Source organism: Jaculus jaculus, chromosome 2 (genome assembly GCF_020740685.1).
Source record: "Jaculus jaculus isolate mJacJac1 chromosome 2, mJacJac1.mat.Y.cur, whole genome shotgun sequence".
NCBI lineage: Eukaryota > Metazoa > Chordata > Mammalia > Rodentia > Dipodidae > Jaculus > Jaculus jaculus.
This window is the reverse complement of record NC_059103.1, coordinates 29,274,067-29,289,979: the sequence shown is the minus strand read 5'-3', so window position 1 is coordinate 29,289,979 and position 15,913 is coordinate 29,274,067. Positions and strand designations below refer to the sequence as shown.

The window sequence follows — 15,913 nt, the reverse complement described above, 5'->3', positions numbered from 1 at the left end:
CCCCTTCTGAAGCCTCTTTGTTTTTTGGTTTTTTTTTTTTAAGTACACGCCTTTAATGGGAACCGGATACTGTGATAGCTGAGACCCTGCCACTATGCCATCAGCGTCTCCAGTGATAGTCTCAGAAGAGCCTTGAAACCTCTTTTCGATGCAATAAATAAATATAATGAAATTTGGGGCATGGGAGATAGGTCAGTGAGTGAAGTGCTTGCCTTACAAGCATGAGGACCTGAGTTCAATTCCTAGTACACATGTAAAAATTCTGGGACCTGGGCTGGAGAGATGGCTCGGTGGTTAAGGCACTTGCCTGTAAAGCCAAAGGACCCAGGTTCAACTCCCCAGGACCCACGTAAAGCCAGATGCACAAGGGGGTGCACGCACCTGGAGTTCATTTGCCGTGGCTGGAGGCCCTGGCACATCCATTCTCTTTGTCTCTCTCTCTCAGGCTCTCTCTCTCTCTCAAATAAATAAATACATACATAAATAAAATATAAAAAATAATTATGGGGCCAGTGGTGTGTGCCTGTAATCCCAGCACAAAAGAAGCAGAAACAAGAGGATACCTACAGCTCACTGGCTAGCCAGTCCAGCCTAATGTGTGAGCTCCAGGCTAATAAAGAGACCCTGTCTCAAAAAAAGGAGGGTGGTGTTCCTAAGGAGATCACCCAAGGTTGTCCTCTGGCCTTCACACATATTCACAACTCTCTCTCTCTCTTTCTTTCTCTCTCCCATACACACACACATATGCACACATTATACACAAGTTAAAAAAAATAATGAGTTAGGGATTTTTCTCTTGCATAATATGGAATTATTTTCCTTTTGTAATAATATGTGAAACCAGAGTATGCATCTTGTGCAGGGAATGCTTAAGAGCCTGACATTCAGTTCTGCCCTTCCTAAGCTGCAAGGGGCAGCAGGCACTTAATCAGTCTGTGACCCATTTAGAACCTCTTGGCCTAAGAAACCATGGAGGCATATGCCTATAGCGAATATTCCTAGCTAAAATAAATTCTTAGATGGCCTGGACCACTCATTTGCATACTATATCTATTTTATAACCTCAAGGTACATTATTGAAAACCAAATGCTTTGTTTTGGCTTAGAACTATCTTCTAAGGACAAATACAAGCAGGGAGGAGGAATCATGGCAACTCTGCGCCTAGATACCTGATCACAACTTAATTAGGCAGAGGGCAGCAGGGGCAAATCCATCTTTAGGATGCCTGGGACCAAGTGACTACATAGAAAATTCCTTCCACTAGGAACTTTGGGAAAGAATTTTGTGGGCAACAGGTGATTTTAAAATGACTACAAGTTAGGCCACACGAGTGGCAGTTTTTTGAAGATGACAGTTCAGACTGAGTTAATGTTCCCATCAGACAACTCACTCGCCGCAGACAGACACACCTCTTGTGCAACTGCATGTAAAGCCCTAGTTTTATGTTCATTTGCTTTTGGCATTGCTGTAGGAAATGTACATTACATATGAAGAAGACCTTCCACGGACCACAAAGTAAATATAGCCACCTCCTCACCCACAGTTTTGCTTTCCATGGTTTGTAACCTGTGATCAATCTCAGTCCAAAAATATTAAATAGAAAAATCCAAGAAATGGCTAATTCATCTGAATTAATGTTTGCTGCAGTATGTTGTTATAATAGCCCTATTTTATGGCTTGTTATTGCTGTTAATATTTTTTAGAAAACTTTTACTTGTGCATGTGTGGCCTATGCATGTGTATGTGTCCTTGCGAGGCCCCATGTCTCCCAGGGTCGCTAGCCTGTTGAGGCCGTAGTGGAACAGCGGGTGTCCTGCTCCACTTAATCTTGTTTTGAGCAGCAGTCTTTTTTTTCAAACTGATTTTAGAGCTTGTGGGGTTCTGATGGTTCTCAGGTCTCTGCTCCCATGCTAGACTAGGGTTACAGGCACACGTGACCATGCCCAGCTCTCTTATGTGGGATCTGGAGATTGGAACTTGGGCAATCTCAGGGCCCCTCAGACCCTCATGCTTGCGCAGAAAGCACACTTAACCACTGAGCAATCTCTCCAGTCTTATTGCTGTTAATCTTTACTGTGCCTAATTTATAAGTTAAACTTTACCATAGCTATACAAGGACAATATAGCAAAATGCAGTACACACAGGGTTTGGTACTCTGATATCAAGTGTCCAAGGAACATCCTGGACATTCCCTTTGTGGACAAGATCCGGGTGGTTGGGGTGGGGGGCGGAAAGGCAACTATACCAAAACGTGTCCATTGGAGCAGAAATGTGGACAGTTGTCTTTGATGCCACGGGAAGGAGCAACTCAACCGGGTGACCTGTCCATTCACCTACAGGTCTTGAGGTCTGCACGCAACAGCTAGCATTCTTTCAAAATGTATAATGGCACTGCTCCCGGAGGGCTCTGCAGTCCACAAGGCAGACATGCTAGAATCCATGTGAAATATTTACCTTACGAATCTTGTTAGTGTATGTCTCTGTTTCCTCTTGATGCAGTCTGGCCGCCTGCATGAGCTGACCCTGTAGCTCTTCTACCGACACACTCAGCTCAGGTAAAACAGGGGGGCCCCTGAGCTGATCGATGGGATAAAGGAAGGGTTTAGTGCAAACGAGAACTCTGCCTCAGGCGATGACGCAGGACACACATTTGCACAAGCTGAGACACACATGGAGGGGACAGCAAGGGGGCTGCAGTGGCGGAGTGACTGCGGCCGCGGCTACCTATCTGACCAGCCCTTCACCTTGTCCTAGGAAGTAAGGGGAGGAAGTGGGGGCCTTCAGCCACCACAAATGCCATACACCAGCCCAAGAAGCCAGAGTGCCTATCTTTAGTAGTTCTGAACACACTTCAGCGTAGAATCCATCCAATAATCCTTTTTATTATCTGAAGGCCTTCAAGTCAAATCCTGCTGTTTGCCTACTATTGTTCTTAGTAGATATCTGTGCCTGCGTGTGTGTGTGTGTGTGTGTGTGTGTGTGTGTGTGTGTGTGACACAAAACAACCTTGGATGTCATGGCCCAGTTGTTGCCCATCACTTTTGAGAAAGTGTTTTTCACTGGCCAAGAACTCACCTAAGCAGGCTATACTGGCTATCCATGGAGCCCCGAGTATCTGCTTGTCTGCTTCCCCAGTGCTGGGATTACAAAAGTGCATCACCATACCTGCCTTTGTTTGTTTGTTTTTTTAAATACATGGGTCCTGGGGATCAACTGAGAGCCTCATGCTTGCAAGGTGTGCTCATTTATATTGATTGCCAACTTGACAGAAGCTAGAGTCACTGTTGAAGGATTACCTCAGTCAGGTTAGCCTCTGGGTGTGCCTATGAGTGATTGTCTTGATTAGGTTAATTGAGGAGTGAAGATCCACTTTAGCTGGGAGAGAGCGCACTGAGCATGGGCCTGCCTTGCTCTCTGCTTCCTCACTGAGGCCCCACTTCAAACCGCTTCAAGCTTCTCCCACCATGACAGACTGTAACCTGGAACTGTAAGCCCTTCCCCCTTAAACTGATTGCTGTCAGGTATCTTGTCCCAGCAATGTCAAGGCAAGCATTTTATTGCCTAAGCTATCTTTCTAGCCTTGGTGGGTGTGTGCAGGACTGTGGAGGCCAGAGGTTGATGCTGGGCATCTTCCTCAGCCATTCTTCACCTTACTTTGGCAACAGGGTCTCTCACTGAGCCTGGTGGATGTTTTTGAACTGTGTGACGCGTACTGCATTGTGAGGCCATTGTCAGTCAGTGGGCATTTACAGGTCTTGCGTTGACTTGGTTCACAGTGTGTCTCTAGGCTGGTTATGTGTTTGCCAAAGGCAGCACTATTGACATAAATTACTGTCCTTAAAACCAAACTGGTACTATCAGTCCAGTTTGATCCTGGTTGAGGGAGGCTCTGGATCCTTCTCTTTCCAACCCAGAGCTTTTATTAGGTACATGTAGTAGTTACCTTATTTTTTAAAAAATTATTTATTTGAGGGCTGGAGAGATGGCTTAGTGGTTAAATGCTTGCCTGTGAAGCCTAAGGACACCAGTTGGAGGCTTGGTTCCCCAGGTCCCACGTTAGCCAGATGCACAAGGGGGCGCACACGTCTGGAGTCCATTTGCAGAGGCTGGAAGCCCTGGCGCGCCCATTCTCTCTCTCCCTCTATCTGTCCTTCTCTCTGTGTCTGTCACTCTCAAATAAATAAATAAATAATTATTAAAAAATTTTTTAAAAATTATTTATTTGAGAGAGAGAGAGAGAGAAAGAATGGGCATGCCAGGGCCTTCAACCACTACAAACGAACTCCAGATGCATGTGCCCCCTTGTGTGCATGTGTGACATTGTGTGACTGCACCACTGTGCATTTGGCTCATGTGGAACCTGGAGATTCACATTTTGCCATGGATGCTGGGAGCTCACAGCAGGAGCGAACTAGGTCTGGACACCCAGTGGGTTAGACTAATAAACCTCAAGGTCTGACCGCAGTGGCATCCCTTCTCCAGCAAGGTTCTATCTCCCAAAGGCTCCACCAGTGGGGGGCTGAATATGAGGCCTGATTACAATCATATGAGACTATGTGGGACATTTCACACCCAAACTACCACAGTAGACAAGTGTCCTATTGCCTCATTCCTGCCCGGCAGTGAGTAGGCAGATATTTTTCTTGTTCATTAATGTCTTTCCATACCAGTGGTGAGCCCAAGATTCTGTCTTCTGTTCCCTTGGAGCTCCTAAATGCGATGGTTACAAATGCTGGGAATATGCCCTCCCCCCTGTCAATCCACCTAATGACAAGATACTGCTCTCAGTATTGATTCTGGAATAAGTTCTAATCCTTGAAGGCTGTTCTAACTGTCCTGCAAACTCACCTATATAATAAATAAAAGAAGATAAATTATAGGTAGATGATAGATAGGCAGGCAGAGAGATAGATAGATAATAGATAGCATTCAGCCCTGGCCTTGAAATCCTGATCCTCCTTCTTCTATTTCCAAAGGGTTGATTACAAGTGAGCAATTTTTTTTTTTTTTTTGAGGCAGTGTCTTTTTTATAGCCCAGGATGACTTACTTGTAGCCTGGGATGACCTTGAACTTTCTGATTCTCCTGCCTCAACCTCTTGAATGCTGGAGTTACAGTGCCTGGTTTTATGTAGTGCTAGGATACAGCCCTGGGCTCCAAGCCTGCTGAACAAGCATTCTACCAAATGAGCTACATTCCCAGCCCTAGGATTGATTTTGTAAAAGGATATGTTATGTTTTATTTAATAAATACTGACTGGGTACTTACTATGCTAGGCACTGCTCATAGCACTGAGTCCCAGCAGTTAGTGTGGAACTATCAGAGTTAGGATCAGAAATGCTTAATCTGTATTATACTAAACTAGTTTGGTTTAAATCTTCATAATAGTATTTTAAATGTGAACAAGTGGGCAAGCCTCAGAGTTCAGCATCATTTGACTGAAACCATGCCCTTCTACTTGAACCGCATGTATAGTAGGGTCATGGAGAGAATGGTTGCGGCCATCTGAGGGTGTTCCCTTGGGGCATCTGATTTACCTATAGAGGCCAAGGCACTGTCTGTGTTGACCATGCACATCTACTGGCCCTCTGACCAATCCACAGTTTCTCTTTTTGCTAATGGAATATTAAAACTTTTAGGGACAGTCACACCTAGTCATGATGCCAATGTCACTCCAGTGTCACAAAGAACAAATACAAACACACCATATGGCAAAAGTTCCCACAACTGCACACAATCACATACATGCAAGGAATGCTTTCACATGACACGAAGTTCCTATAGAAAAAAATAAAAACTTCCCTTTATCTCCAAATCCCCAACAGTTTGAGTCTAATTTAAAACAAACAAACAAACAAAAAAACACCCTTTGCTCACCTACCCAAGATTCTGATCATAGAACAAATGAATTCATCCTACTGTTCCTGTTAAGGCAGTTTCTTTACCCATAGTCCTTGTTCTGAGAATTCTAAAACACTGGTCTTCACATCGTGACTCCCCTTGCCCTGAATGAGCATTCTAAAGCCTACTACCTGTGCTCTCCCCAGCAGATGCCTCAGCCCACATTGTTTCACATGGCTAATTTCCTGACCACCTCCACAGAAGGCAGCTTATAAATTCATCCTAGGCATTATCTCAATAAACAAAATAATGTTTTTCTCTTTTTAAAATATTTTTATTTATTTATTTGAGAGAGAAAAAGAGGGAGAAAGAGACAGAGAGAGAGTGAGAGAGAATGGGCATGCTAGGGCCTCCAGCCACCATAAAGAAACTCGAGATGCATGTGCCATCTTGTACATCGGGCTTGTGTGGGTCCTGGGGAATCAAACCTTAGTCCTTTGGCTTTGCAGGCAAGTGCCTTAACTGCTAAGTCATCTCTCCAGCCCAAAAGATTTCATTTGTCATTATGGGCTTTCTACTACCCAGCATTGTTGTATAATCACCATAACTTCATTTCTGGTAAGATACTTGTTTGCAACCACTTTTTGCTCAGATGAGATCGGGTACACTCATCTGTATGACCACAGACTGCCACCACTTTTTTCAAATACAGTAGATGAGGTGAACATATGTGTACCAATATTTGGCACCAAGCCTATGTAGTTTTCCCGTGACTGGTAGTCCACAGCTGAGGCACGAGGGATGGCAGATGCTGTGTGCTTCGATGATTAAAAGATGAAAAGAGGATCTGGAAAGAAAAGCTCTGAGAGTCTGACCCAGAAATTTGATCCTCTGTGCACTGACTTGGTTTCATTTTTATGTGAAATCTGACCAGCATCAATGCCTGGTCAGTTCTTCTTCACAACTATTTTTAAGTTCTTTAAGTTAAGCCTTGCACATTCCATATGAAATAGCCCATACTCATAACAAATGTGAGCTGAACAAGATATTTAATTTAATTGGGGCAAAGTTAGGCAAGAGTCCAGAACGCAGTGGGAACATCTTGCAAATGTCTACTAGGATGAATAGGCAAGAGGAAGATTTATTCTTCTGAAGTTTATTGGTTGTTTCCTTCTCTCCTTCCTTCCTTCCTTCCTTCCTTCCTTCCTTCCTTCCTTCCTTCCTCCCTCCCTCCCTCCCTTCCTTCCTATCTATCATCTATCATCTATTATCTATCTATCTATCTATCTATCTATCTATCTATCTATCTATCTATCTATGTATCTCTGCAGTTAATTTCTGTTCCACTGCATTAATGGGTTAGCAGGTGGGAGGGGTTTCTCATTTCTGTTTTCCCTAGCTATGGCAGTTTTTAAGAATGTTGGCACTGGACACACCATTCCTTTCCTAGGTTGAGTGCAGATGGCACCTGAAGAATAGACCTGTAAGATATTATGCCTATATGCTCAAAATGGATTTCTCCTCTTTCTCACCAATGCTGCTGCTAGTAGTAATCACGGGTTAAGCATGGCCAGATTTCTCCAATCTTCCAAAGCAATAACTTGTCTACTTTCCCCTATCCCAATATACAAACCCCTAAGGTCAGAAACATGAAAAGCATCACACAAATGGGACTTGAGACGCTGGTACTTTAAAAAAATGTCACTTAAATTCAGAAAGGTTCTTTTTTCAATGCTGGACATTCTACCAGTCTGCCCTCTCCCTCCAAGAATTATAGGCAGAGTCATAGGCGGTGTCCACATTACAAGTAGTTGGCTTGAAGACAAAATTAATGGTTATTTAAAGGGCATCACAAGAGGGAGCGAAGACAGCTGCTATGCTACATGTCCTCCAGCTGCACGTTGGGCCTCACTCTAGATCAAGTGTCCATGTTGGGACTAGGGGTGTGGCTCAGTGCTTAGTTTGCACAAGACCCTGGGTTCTATCATTTCAACATGACAAAAAGAAATGCCCATGTTCTCCTTTTCCCCCAGTGACCATGTGAGTCTTCTGGAGCCTGTGAGAGTCATTAGCACAGAATGCTTTCCTGGTTGGACTGCCCTGCTAACTACCAACATCTCTGGGTTCCACTCCCATGACAGGTCTCAGAGGAAAGCAAATACTGGCAGTGAACTTCAAGATGTCTTCCTACTGCCTGGAATTGTCTACTGTGCAATTCCTTAGCAGAATGTAATATTCCAAGACTAAACTAGCAAGGCTGTGGGAATAACATCCACACCCCAAACAAGCAGCCTCCCGGCCTAAGGTCTACAAGGGAGCTACACTGAGCTCTTCTGATAAAAGGAAACACTATGGCAATATGGAAAGAGCTCCATAATGTCTTATTATTTCCTTTTAAAAATAGCATGTTTACATACTTGAGTTTTTCTCTCCCATGTGAAATGCCTCTGTGCATAAAGACATCAGAATAAAGGATGTGTGACACTTGCTGCTTCTAGAAGTCAATGCTCCCTCAACCTGACCTTCCATGATGGAGTTCTCTCACGTCCTCAGTGAAGTATGTAACATTAACATAATCCAGACAGGATGTTTAAAAGCAGGATTGTTGGACTGGAGAGATGCCGTAGTGGTGAAGGGCACTTGCCTGGAAAGCCTGCCAGTCCTGGGTTCAATTCCTGAGTACCCATATAAATCTGGATGCATAAAGGGGCACATGTATCTGGAGTTGGTTTGTAGTGGCAGAAGACCCTGCCATGTCTACTCATTCTCTCTCTCTTTCTCGATCTCTCATAAAGAAAGGAAGGAAGGAAGGAAGGAAGGAAGGAAGGAAGGAAGGAAGGAAGGAAGGAAGGAAGGAAGGAAGGAAGGCAGGCTGGCTTCGTGGCAAGGTGTCTGGCCATACATTCAATCACCTAGTGACAGTTTCTAGAAACCCAGTCCAGGGCAGTGCAGGCTCAGTGCTGACAGGCCCTGTCCTCACAGAGCATTGGAACAGGTTTAGAACATTGTTCTTGTTTCAGTTCTGTGTCAAACCCACTGGGTCAGAACGGTGAGCCACTTTTCTTCTCAGGCCTAATTTTTCTCATTCACAGAACAAGAGAATATGCCTGAAGATCAGCCACCCCCATCGTAACTATCTGAGCTGTACTGTTTGATCACCCTAAATCACCATATGGTATCACCCAGTGCTCATCTACCTTCTGTGAGGCTGATTATCCCTCCATAGTTAGTTCAACTGAGTATTTCTCTCTCTGCAAAATCTCTGTTGTTCTGAAGTTCTGTGATGCATGTGTGCATATGTGCATAGGGTACCTTGTCAAACAGCAATAAACAAATACTGGTCTAGGAGGTGTCCAGAGGGTGAGGAGCTCTGACTCCCATACCGCTTCACTAGCATGGCTCCTGAAAACAGGCTTGTGGGTCTCATAAACACTCCACCACACAGCTATGGTTCTCACTCAGGGCTGGGGCACAGCTTGTAGAACAAGAGGATGGAAAAAGTTGGCATCGTGACCAGGAGCGCTCCTGGGATATAGTGCCCTCTCGTTATGACTCCTCCTGCACAGTGCCACAGCGTTTGTGAGTGACATCTTCATTCTCAACCCATCGTTGTGAAAATCAACCATATAAAGCCACATGAAGCAGATAGGGCAGTATTTCCCCTCCTGTTTTGCAAATGGGATCTTCAGGAGAATCCGAGGTAGTAATGGACATGATTAGGATAGAGCCCAGGGCTCAACATGTTCCTGCTAGGAATCTCTTGGTGGCTCAGCATTCCCTGAAGGCTGGGAAAAGTGTCTTCCTGAGTGAAGCTTTTATCCTGGTAATGAGTCACTCAAACCATGTGAAATGTACGTAGCTGCATTTGTAGTCTATCCAAGCAACCAGCCTTCTTGGGTGGAGACCCACAAACCATATCAAGCTATCAAAAGCATTTTCTGCCGAAGATACTAACTCAAATCCTTGGGGAAAACGAGAGCTCCTCCTAATATTGGTCTAACTCTGCTTTATTTTAGGGTTGACACTGAGGAACATCTAAACTTGAGACTTTGCCAACAAAATCCTAAGTTTGATATGTCTAACTCTGTCCAAACATTGTATTCATGCAACATTAAACGTAAAATTACAGACGCTCACGCCAGGTGCTCTTCCTGGGAAGGCCGGGACTCTGCCACTCCCTCCTGTGTGACAGCTCCCCTCTGCAAGTAGACAGATTTCTGCCTGTTTCCTGGTAGGCTAATATCAGTGTGTGCTCGGCCCTGGCTAGAGGAGCTGCTCCTGTCATATCATTGTGGGTCAATGTTAAACTTCCTCTGGTGGATTTGGGTGCTACCTTCTCAGGTGGCCTGGCCCCTGCAGGTTAACAGGGATGGTAGCATTATATAGAATGCTCTGAACATATTGTTGTTTTTATACTTTTGAGAAGTGATATTAGTGTACTTGTGAGCCCAGTCACAACAGTAGACATGCAAAGCACTCATAGCACCAGGCAAAGAGCCCCAAAGCAGAGCTGTCTGGACTCTTCTGGGTGTGGACACCTCTGGCCATGGTATCAGTAGTGTTCTTGTCCAAGAAAGCACGTGGGCCGCTCTGATTGGTTCTGCCTCCTCCCCACACACAGCCTGACTTTTATAACCTGTGAGCTTAGTAGCTTTCAGCCATTACTGTCCCTACATGGCCCTCACCCCTGCCCGAAAGGAGCCACTCCTGTGTCTTAAAGCTAAGGGGTAACAGCCTCACAAAAACAAAACAAAGCAAGCTGGGCAGGGTGTGGTTGTGCACGCCTTTAATCCCAGCACTTGGGAGGCAGAGGTAGGAGGATTGCCGTGAGTTCAAGGCCACCTTGAGACTCCATAGTGAATTCTGGGCCAGAGTGAGGCCCTACCTCAAAAAACCAAAAAACAAACTAACTAACTAAAAAGACATTCAGAACCTCCAGCAAGGGCTGGAGGGATGGCTTAGCAGGTTAAGGCTCTTGCCTGCAAAGCCAAAGGACCCAGGCTCGATCCCCCAGGACCCACATAAGCCAGATGCACAAGGTAGCACATGTGTCTAGAGTTCATTTGCAGTGGCTGGAGGCCCTGGTGTCCCCATCTTCTCTCTTTCTTTCCCTGTCCTTCCCTCTCTCTCCCTCTTTCTCTCTGTCAAATAAATAAATAAAAACTAAATATTAAAAAATGAGTAAACATAAAATAAAGCTATAACTCAAAGCACTTTGGTTGGTTACAGCAAAGCAGGAAAATCTTTTTAAAAAAGAACAAAAGAGCCTCAAGTCGTATCTCAGAAGTTCTGACCCTTTTCTAATGGAGCGCTCATTGCTCTAGCCCTGCCCAAAATGAATGCCCAGTAGAGTGCCAGCCAAGGCTCACTCCCAGGAAGCGCCCTGAATGGAGTTACTCTCATGTCAGAGCTCCGTTCTTGTAATAGTATGAACCACTGTCGTAACAGTGCAGGAGGCTGACACTTTTAGGTGCCTAGTGATTAGTGCAGCAACAAAGATGGCTAAGGAAGGGACCAGTGGAAAGTGGACCTCTTTGATTCTGTCAGCAGGATGGAAGAGTGTCTCTAGAGACCATCAGGTGGGTCACATTATGCAGGTAATGAAGAACTGAACAGGAAAGCCTTAAAAAGAATTTCTTCTAGAGGAGGAAAGATATTGCCTCATTTTCATCCCTATTTTCTGTGCTAACAGGACAGGAAACCACTGAGTACTCACACATCAGGCGTGCATGCTTGTTCACACCTCCAGGCTCCCACCCAGGCTTATGGTAAGCTAGGATGGGGAGGGAACAGCAGGCTGCAATAAGCTATCATTCTTACCTGACCAAGACTGTGGCAGGTCACCCACATGCAACTATGACAATTCCTAGGAACTCCTTGCAACAGGTTTTGATCTGAGTCAATTCTACCTGGTTCTATGGCCTCCTGACGTTCTCTATGGGCCTAGTCCCAGGTGGGAAACATCGCACAGTGAACCACACAGTGAAAAGGGGGTTAGACAGGGTGGAAGGCAAGGTGGAGACTGCCTGTAAGCCCACGAGGTAGTTACCTCTAGATCGAGGCAGCTCTGGCCTCCCAGACGGTTGCTGCCAGCGTCCCCGTCAGCCCGGCGGTGCAGCTCCCGAGTGGCTCGGAGACGCAGGCCCTCTCGCTCATCCGCTCGGTCCTGACCGAGCTGCCATTCCAGCTGGTCTCTCAGTTTGGACTGTCAGGTGCATGGCGGCAGGTGGGGGGGGGGGGATTTGTTTTTATTTAATCTTCATTTTAAACAAAAGGCAAGTGGGTGAGGGGTGGGGGGAAGTGGAGGGTAAACAGAACGAACACAGGCACAGTAGACAATGGGGAGAAAAAGACTACCAGACACAGAAAAGTATGAACAGAAAAACAAACAGCTTGAATACAGTGGCGTAAGAGAGGGTCGAGCACAGGCCTGACATGAGCATGAGCAAAATGATGGGCTGAAACATCTGTAAAGCGAAGAGAGAAGGGGGGGTGCAAGACACGGGTTATGAGGCGCATGCAGTGAGGATGTGGGAATCACAACTCAACCATCGGCACACTACCCATGAAGGACACGGAGAACAGGCTCTGCCTTCCTTACGTGTGGGTGGAGAAGCCAAAGCCACAGTCCATGGCGGCAGCTGGGCCATGCGCCCTGGGCGAAGCCTGGGAAAGCGGTACTTCTATGGCTGCTCCCCTTGGCCCTCACCCTCAGCAGCACGGGAGGGCAAGCAGGAGCCAGCAGCAACCCGGGGCGGTTTCCATCAAAACCAGCCTTCTCAGAACCAGCTCCACTCCCCCATCCTGGCTTATCTTCCTGAGGGAGTGGGTGGACCTGGGCTGCCTGGGGCTTTTCAGAACTGCATTTGTCCCATTGATAAGCAACTCAAGGAGGGATGCGGGGCACGTTTACTGAGTCGGCTAGGCATCCTGACTGTGACAGGAGTTGGCACTTTGTCTTAAACTCCTCATCGCTTCTTCATCGGGGTGGCTGGTTGGTTGAGACACCAAGAAAGGAGCAAGGATGCACGGCGTTGGCCCCTAGTGCCTCCACTGGGCTTAGCCTTGTCATGAAAAGGGCTTCTAAACCATGAGCAGCATAGTTAAAAAATAATAAATAAATAAAAGAGGAAAACAGAGCAAGAAACAAGAAAATATAAAAGGAACTTAAAAAACAACAACGACGACGACAACAAATCAAACCCAACCAAGAGAAAGGATTTGGTTGATGTCGGAGGCTTTAGTACAATGCAGGCTTGAAATTATAACCAAGCAGCCGTGAGTAGCGCGAGCCCCAGAGCAGCAATGCCAGCGAGGAGGAGGAAGGGCAAGACGGAGCAGGGAGGCGAAGCTGGGAGCCCCCTTACCTGCAAGTCTGGGCCCAGCTCCTTTCCCAGGGTCCCGATGGGGGAGTCCCGGGACACAGAGGTCACAGTGGAGAGGAAGCTGGATGACTCTGTGAGGTGAGCCAAGGGTGACAAGCCATCCCCAAGCCGGGTCACCTGCTCCAGGAAGGCCTGTAGCTCTTTCCTAAAAGCCTTCATCCTCATGTTGATGGTTTCTAGCAGTTGGGGTTCATTCTGGACCCCCTCACCCTCACTCTGCAAGGCTGACCCACAACCCTGCAAGCCTGAGTCATGGATGAAACCATCCGTGTCTGTGATGAGGCGCTCTACGGTCCGCTCTAGCCTCTGGGCCTCGTGCTTGATGGTCATCAGAGACTCGGTGTCCTCTCGAGCCCTCAGCTCTGCCAGGCATGGCTCGCTTGCCTCAGAAGGTTTTCCACTCCCAAAACCTGATGTCTTCTCAAATATGTCCTCTGAGTCACTCTCCCCGCCAACTGGACCCTCCCGCTTGGGTTGGGTCAGGCGACCCTCCTCCCCATCACTCTCCTTCTTGCCTGTGTCACTCTCAGCATCACTGTCCCGGGGACTGGGGGCACGCAGTCCCAGGTGGGTGGCCAGGTCACATCGCTGGACATTGGAGAGCAGCACCCGATTCTCGTACTGTAGCTTCAGCACTTTCCCGTTCAGCTCACTGATCTGCAGCCTGGCTGACTTCAGCTCCTCCTGCAGGGGGACCCCGGCGCCCCCAGAGCCCTTACATACATTATCCCCAAGCCACCCCGGCTCCTGGTGAGGTTCAAACTTGAACTTGCTCAGCTCATGCGTCAACTGCCGGTTGTGGTCTTCGATCTCAGATATGGACCTCCGTAATAGCTCAGCTTCCTCTTCCACAAACTGCAGGTGCCGGCGGAGCTCTGTGGAGGACTCTAGCGAGTCCCCAAAAGGTGAGGTAGGAATGCTTGGCACGTGGTCCCGGCCCGTTCCCTCCCGCTCGTGTTGGACCCGCATGTCCTCCATCTCCGCTTTGAGGCCACGGTTCTCCACCTCCAGCTCCACGATCTTCCGGCCCAGGATGTTGGCTTCCTCCTCCACCAGCTTCAGCCTCAGCTTCAGCTCTGCTTCCCGGGTGCTGGGGGGCCCACCAGCTTCCCCGGTGGGCAGGGGACTGTCCACGTCGCCGTACAGGGACTTGTACTTCTGCAGCTCCTGCTCCACCTCATCCTTCTCCCGCCCCAACTTGGCCATCTTTTTGCGCATTAGGGAGGCTTCCTCTTTGGCAAACTGAAGCTGGCACTTTAAATCCGCGCTGTCATCCTGCCAGGCAAGAGCAAGCCAAGGGAGAGTTATACGAAAATACCAAATGTGCGTGTTTTCCATGATCCCTCACACCTCGCCCCCAACACACACACACAAACAACTGGTGCTGTTGTCTTAGGGGGAAAGGTAGCCATGTCAAAGCAGCAGTCAGACAGAGCCTTCACAGAAGGGCTCCTGCAAAGGCCTAAGACTTGTTGCTTTGTCCCAGAAGACGAGAAATTGAAGAATTAGTGGGGTTTTTTTGGGGGGAGGGGAGAACATGCATTTGAAAGCCATCATACAAGTTACATGTGAAGAAGGAGAAAATGAAACAGAACCCAACACCCATCAGCAACAGAGTGACCCATGGTAACTTTGTGGGTTCAACTTGGTTCATCACCAGTACCTTGAGAAAGTTACCAGAACTCCTCATTGAAGCCTGGCACAGCTTACTGGATTCAGGGACCACATCCAGCCTGTGGCCAATATGTCATCCATGGGACAGACCAATTCCAAGTAGTTGCCAACCCATGCAAGATACAACCAGGATGAGAAGGTTGAACAATCCCACATCACAGACTAGTTTTTCTGCTGACTGACCCAGATACCTGTGAAAGGGGAATTTACCTCCCACCTTTGCTGTCTCTCCTCTAAGGCTCCACAAGAATGACAAAAGGACAAAACAAGATGGAGAGGATCAAGGGTGCTCTATGTACTGATGTAAATACAGGTTGGTTACAACAAAACCTGGAGATGCTTTAGAGCTTTTGGTTCTTTTTAGCTGCTCTCTTTGGTTCATTTAACCTCACTTTTTAGTTGCTGTGACAGAGCAGAAAATTGAACACAGACACCCAAGGAAGGAGCTAAGTGTTTAACAGCCAAGTGTTTGCAAACTTGAGAAGTGGTTCTTGGTAGAATACCAGGGGGAAATGCCAGAAGGCCTTCATTACCTGGCAGAGGTCGGGGGGGGGGGGGCACGTTCTGCATCAAACAGAAAATCACTTTTGCCTTTCTAATGTGGGTCTCCATGCTTTAAAGCAATCAGAACTCTTTATCTTGGTCATACACAATTTCATTTTATTTTATACATTCAGGGAAGAGGAGCAATGAAACTCCAAAAGTCGCCAGAAATAGCAAAAGGCTGATGGGAGCTAGGGGTGGCATCAACAAGGATTTCCATGCCCTAAGTGTAAAAAGCAGTTCTGAGACCCTTCACACTGCTCTCACCCAGGCTGTTAATCAAGATATGGAACACGTCAGTCCCCTGTGTCTGACCGCCTGGGCTCCCATGGCCCAGGAGGGTAGGCACAGCTCTCATGCTCAGAGAACCACAGCTATTCTCTGCCACACACTAGAAACATACAGCTATCAGGTAGAAACAAAACAAAACAAAAAAACCCATGCCTTAGTGCCTCCACCTTTCCTCCTT

At 47.0% G+C, this 15,913-nt stretch overlaps 1 protein-coding gene across 5 annotated transcripts in view; it reads right to left on the bottom strand.

Annotated features, from left to right (window-relative positions):
• Mtcl1 (microtubule crosslinking factor 1) overlaps positions 1 to 15,913 on the bottom strand; it is a 138,133-nt gene that overhangs the window by 42,055 nt on the left and 80,165 nt on the right. For 2 of the 5 annotated variants that reach the window (XM_045143903.1, XM_045143904.1), the window contains exons 5-7: positions 13,210 to 14,502; positions 11,892 to 12,047; positions 2,457 to 2,579 (exon numbers count right to left, since the gene is read on the bottom strand). In XM_045143903.1, the coding sequence (XP_044999838.1) occupies positions 2,457 to 2,579; positions 11,892 to 12,047; positions 13,210 to 14,502 (1,572 nt within the window). The remainder of the gene's footprint in view (positions 1 to 2,456; positions 2,580 to 11,891; positions 12,048 to 13,209; positions 14,503 to 15,913) is intronic. The other 3 variants (XM_004662671.2, XM_045143905.1, XM_045143906.1) reach the window with 2 other exon arrangements.